The following is a 5,952-nucleotide window of genomic DNA, read 5'->3' on the forward strand; positions in this document are numbered from 1 at the left end:
GGAGTCCAGTCCCCCACCCACCGCCCCCTGCCAGCCCCAATAATTATTTATTTATTTTTAAAATTATTATTTATTTTATATTTATTATTATTATTATTATTTTAAATTTTCTATAGGGCTCACCAGGGAGAGACATTGAGAGAGTTAGGTAAAGTGAGAAAAGCAAGCCACCAGGTCTGGGACTTGAACCACTTTCAGCCATGTGGGTGTCCAACGCCTTAACTGTGCCACCTGCTGGCCCTCCTCTTTTGTTTCTTTCCTTTTTTTTGAGAGATTTTTTGTTATAGGGCAAGTGTGCTAGCTGGAGAAAGAGAGAAAGTGAGAAGTCACCTCCCGCAGGGGTGATGGCCGTGCTGTAGTCCCTTTTTCTCCATTTTCCTCTCAGGATTTTGTGCACCCAGGCACATGCACCCTGCGTAAGTTTCAAGCTCCTGGGTCAGGGACTCAAACTGCAGTTGAGCATGTGGGAGTCTAGAGCCTTAGCAGCTACACCACTTGCTGGCCCCCCCTCTTTTGTTTCTTAATAGAGTTTGCTTAGGAAATCTGAAGCTGATTATGATTAGTCATTCCATCCTACTGTATGGTGACATCACTAGCGGTTGTATTTGTTTATATTGAGTTTCTCAAAATAGGATGCTTTTTTCTTTTGGCTACTGTATCAGAATGGAAGGTATAGTCTTTGAATGCTTGGGCCCAGGAGGTGGTTAAGGTACTAGAGCACTATATGGCCGACCATGGTTTCAGTCCCAGACCTGGTGGCTTGCTTTCTCACTTTCCCTCTCTCTCTGGTGATAAAGAAAATTAAAAAATAATAATAATAGGGACTGGCAGTTGACATGGTGGTTAAGGTGCTGGACTCTCACATGGTTGACCATGGTTCGAGTCCTGGACCCGGCAGCTTGCTTTCTAATTCTCTGTCTCTCTCTAGTCAAATTAAAATGTAATAATTATAAATAAAATTAAATAAATAATTCTTAAAAAATAATAACCTTTGAATGCTTCAATACATTTTTGTTTGTTTATCCTTTATAGTCGAAGCAGCTGGAGGAAAGGCCTTGCCGTGTGTTGTCGACGTGAGAGATGAAGAACAGATCAGTAACGCAGTGGAAAAAGCAGTTGAGAAATTTGGAGGTAGTACCTTTGTTCTGAAATAATTTTATTTTATTTAGAATTATTTTATCTAACTCTATTTATTTATTTATTTTAACTTGACCAGAGAAGGACAGAGTTAGAGAGAGAGAGAGAAAGCAAGAAAGCAAGCTGCCAGGTCCAGGACTCAAATCGCAGTTGCCCACATGGGAGTCCAATGCCCCCAACCACCAAGCCACCTGCTGGCCCCAATAATTTTTGAATATTGATAAAATAGAGGTGTAACTATAATTTTTTTGAGAGGTTTTTGCTATAGGCCACATGAGTTCACCAGACAGACAGAGAGAGACAGAGAGACAGAAAGTGAGAAATTACCCCCCAGGGGGGATGGCCACGCCGCAATCCCTTCTCCTCCATTCTCCTCTTGGGATCTTGGACATGCATGCACACACACCCATCGTGAGTTTAAGCCACCAGGTCCGGGACTTAACCACGGTTAACTACATGGGAGTCCAGCGAAGTAGCCATTACACCATCTGCTGGTCCCAGAGGTGTAACTATAATTTTGAATTTTTTGTTTTCTGAATCTTTGAAGCATAACCAGAAATAAGTGTGTGCTCCTGTAAGAGCATGGCTTAAAGCCATCTGACGACTTTTATTTTTGAGTTATTTATCTAATTTTATTAATTCATTCTTTTTTTTTTTTTTTTGAGAGGTTTTTGCTATAGGGCACGTGCGCTTGCCAGAAAGAGAGAGACAGAGAGACAGAAAGCGAGAAATCACCCCCCAGGGGGGATGGCCATGCTGCAATCCCTTCTCCTCCATTCTCCTCTCATGATCTTGGGCATGCACGCACATGTGCCCAGTGTGAGTTTAAGCCACTGGGTCTAGGAGTCAGACTGTAGTCGACTCCATGGGAATCCAGTGACATAGCCATTACACCAACTGCTGGTCTTCTATTCATTTATTTTTAATTTGACCAGAGAGAAACAGAGAAAGAGAGAGAGAGAGAGAGAGAAGGAAAGTGAGAAAGTAAGCCATCAGGTCTGGGACTCAAACTATGGTCGGCCATGTGAGTATCCAGTGCCTTGGCCACCACACCACCTGCGGGTCCCACCAGTTGATGACTTTTCTTTAAATGTTGAAATTTTTTTTCAGTAATATAAGAAATTAACCACTGGAAATAAAGTTCTGAACCTTGAAAATAATCTAAAAATGTGGTTCCTCAGATGTTATCTATCTGCTTGCCTCTTTGTCTCTTCCTGATTAATGTAAATATTATTTTGATATTTACTGGATAAAATGCAAATACTTTCTTTTTTTTTTTTTTTAATTACCAGAGAGTGTGCATGCTCACTGGAGAGAGACAGAGACAGAGAAGGGGGAAGAACCCCCAATAGATGTGGTCATGCCACAAACTCAGTGTGTTGCAAACACTTTATTTACATTCAAGATACTTTATACTGAATTTCAACAGACATTTCTTTTCTTTTTTTTTCTTTTTCTTTTTTTTTTTTGAGAGGTTTTTGCTATAGGGCATGCGCGCTTGCCAGAAAGACAGAAAGCGAGAACCCCCCCCCGGGGGGATAGCCACTCCGCAATCCCTTCTCCTCCATTCTCTTGGGATCTTGGGCATGCACGCACATGCGCCTGGCATGAGTTTAAGCCACCTGGTCCAGGACTCGAACCTTAGTCGACTACATGGGAGTCCAGCGACATAGCCATTACACTAACTGCTGGTCCCAGACATTTCTTTTTTATATACCTCTATACACACTTCCTACTCTGGCCAAAATAGTTTACTTCCTTGAATATTTTGCCTTTTTCTTTTAGAGATTTTTGCAATGGGGCATATGTGCTCACCAGAGAGACAGAGATAGAAAGACAGAAAGTGAAAAATCACCCCCAGTGGAGATGGCCATGATGCAATCCCGTCTCCTCTATTCTTCTCTCAGGATTTTTGGGCATGCATGCACACGTGCCCAGTGTGAGTTTTAAGCCTATGGGCCCAGGACTTGAACCATGGTTGACTGTGTGGGAGTCTAGTGACAACCATTATGCCATCTGCTGGTTCCAATATTATACTTTTTTTTTTTTTTTTTTGGAGAGGTTTTTGCTATAGGGCACAGAAAGAGAGACAAAAAGTGAGAATCACCCCCCAAGTGGATGGCCATGCCGCAATCCCTTCTCCATTCTCTTCTTGAGATCCTGGTCATGCACATACACGCACCGGGTCCGGGACTCAAACTGCAGTTGACTACGTGGGAGTCCAGCAACGTTGCCATTATACCATCTGCTGGTCCCACTGCTATTATACCTTTTTAAAGTTTTCTTTTTCCCCTTCCATAGGCCTCATCCCACTACCTATTTTTTTTTTTTTGCTAGAGGACTTGCCAGAGACAGAAATCACCCCGTAGGAGGATGGTCACACTATAATCTCTATTCTCCTCTTGGGATTTTGGGCGTGCATATATGCACAATCAGCATGATTTTCAAGCCACTGGGTCTGAGGCTTCACCCTTAGAGTTGACTATGTGGGATCCAGCTCCCTTAACCTCAGTGCCACCTGCTGGCCCCTTTGTTTGTTTTAACGAAAGGAGGAGAAAGAGCATGAGAAGGAAAAAGAAAGAATGAGATAGGTATCTTTGATGAGATCGCACCATTTTGTAATCCTCCTAACCCAGCCTCCTGGTTAGCTAGGTCCACAGGTATGCCAGCATGCCCAACCTGTTTAGGTTGGGCTGGGAGCTAAACCTGGGCTCTTGCTTGTGCCAATAAGAATGGATTCAGTAAAGTTTGATTTCCTGAAGTTTTGAGTTTCGTTAAAATGAAGTTATAAGGGAACCAGCAGTTAGCGTAATGGCTATGTCACTGGACTCCCACGTAGTCGACTGTGGTTTGCGTCCCGGACCCGGTGGCTTAAAACTCACGCCGGGCGCGTGTGCGTGCGTGCCCAAGATCCCGAGAGGAGAATGGAGGAGAAGGGATTGCGGCGTGACCATCCCCCCTGGGGGGTGATTTCTCACTTTCTGTCTCTATGTCTCTCTCTGTCTGGCGAGTGCACGCGCCCTATAGCAAAACAAAAACAAACAAACAAAAAACAACCTCTCAAAAAAAATGAAGTTATAAAATGTAAACAGTTGAATCTAAAGTTATTCTAAGGACACTTCATGAGAAACATTAGCAATACAAACTCTATGTTGAAGCTCATGGAAATTGAGGAATGAGGACATGATCAAAATTTTATGTTGCTATCTGTGATGAAAGGATACTTGTGACTAAAATATTTTTTCTTTTTCTTACTTTTTCCTTTTCTTTTGTTTTCCTTCAGGAGACCATAGGTTTACCTCTATACAATGTACCAATAATTCCAGCTGTTTTGGGTGATTTGAATGATTAAAATATTTTTGTGAACTTAATAACCTTATTTAAGTCATTACTTACATATTTTGAGCGAGGGGGACAGGAAAGTTATAAGAGGATAACAAAAGATGTTCATGGTAACAGTCTAACTGCTAAAGGGAAAATTGTGGTGTTTCTACTTGATGGAATATCAAATGCCCTTTTTTGTGTGTTTATTTATTTATTTAAGGATTTTTTTCATAGGATGCATGCACTCACCAAAAAGAGACAGAGACAGAGAGAGGAAAAGTGAGAAATCACCCCCCAGGGGAAATGGCCATGCTGCTATCCCTTCTCTGTTCTCCTCTCAGGATTTTGTGCATGTACTCACACACACCTGGCATGAGTTTCAAGCCTCTGGGTCTAGGACTTGAACCGCTGTTGGCCATGTGAGAGTCTAGCACCTTAACTACTATGTCACCTGCTCGCCCCAGGAGTCCAGTGTCTTAATCACCACAGCACCTGCTGGCCCCATATTCTAACTTTTTTTTTTTTTTTGAGAGGTTTTTGGTATTAGAGTGTGTGTACTCACCAGAAAGACAGAGAGAGACAGAGAGATAGAAAGCGAGAAATCACCCCCCAGGGGGAATGGCCACGCCGCAATCCCTTCTCCTTCATTCTCCTGTTGGGATCTTGGGCAAGCACACACACGCCTGGTGTGAGTTTAAGCTACCAGGTCTGGGACTCGAACTGAAGTCGACTACATGGGAGTCCAGCGACATAGCCCTTATGCCAACTGCTGGTCCCCCATTTTTTTTTTTTTTAATAATGTCCACATTTTTTTTAAACTTTATTTAACTTCTATTTATTTATTTTTCAATTTGAACAGAGAGGGACAGAGTGAGAGAGAGAGAGAGAGAGAGAGGGGAAAAGTGAGAAAGTGAGCTGCTAGGTCTGGGACCCACATGGTGGTTGGCCATGTGGGAATCCAGCGCCTTTAACTACCATGCCATATTCTAACCATTTCTTTAAAAATAATTATTTAATTCCTTTTGTCGTTGTTATTCTTTTTTTTTTTTTTTGGAGAGATTTTGGTATAGGGTGCGTGTGCTTGCCAGAAAGACAGAGAGTCAGAGAGACAAAGTGAGAAATCACTCCCCAGTAGGAACGGCCACACTGCAATCTCTTCTCCTTCATTCTTCTCTTGGGATCTTGGGCATGCATGCACACACACACGCCTGGTGTGAGTTTAAGCCACCGGGTCCAAGACTTTAACCGCTGGTTGACTACATGGGAATCCAGTGACATAGCCATTATGCCAGCTGCTGATCCCATGTTGTTATTATTTTTTAATTTGGCCCAACAGAGATAGAGAGAGAGAGAAATGGAAAGCGAGAAAGCAAGCTGCCAGGTCCAGGACTCGAACCACGGTTGGCCATGTGAGAATCCAGCACTCTTAACTACCATGCCACCTGCCAGTCCCTATTCTAACCTTTTTTTTTTTTTTTTTTGTGGGTTTTT

General features: G+C 42.7%; 1 protein-coding gene and 1 non-coding gene across 2 annotated transcripts in view; one reads left to right on the top strand and one right to left on the bottom strand.

Moving 5' to 3' along the window:
* Positions 1-5,952, top strand: part of HSDL2 (hydroxysteroid dehydrogenase like 2) — a 62,897-nt gene that overhangs the window by 4,637 nt on the left and 52,308 nt on the right. Inside the window, exon 2 of the mRNA XM_027769457.1 lies at positions 1,033-1,131. Coding sequence (XP_027625258.1) covers positions 1,033-1,131 — 99 coding nt within the window. The remainder of the gene's footprint in view (positions 1-1,032; positions 1,132-5,952) is intronic.
* On the bottom strand, positions 4,415-4,488 carry LOC114006775 (small nucleolar RNA SNORD65). Its single transcript, XR_003548458.1, has one exon. It is a non-coding gene; the product is annotated as a small nucleolar RNA SNORD65 (small nucleolar RNA).

This window comes from Tupaia chinensis, unplaced genomic scaffold, assembly GCF_000334495.1.
Source record: "Tupaia chinensis unplaced genomic scaffold, TupChi_1.0 Scaffold000081_1, whole genome shotgun sequence".
Lineage (NCBI taxonomy): Eukaryota > Metazoa > Chordata > Mammalia > Scandentia > Tupaiidae > Tupaia > Tupaia belangeri.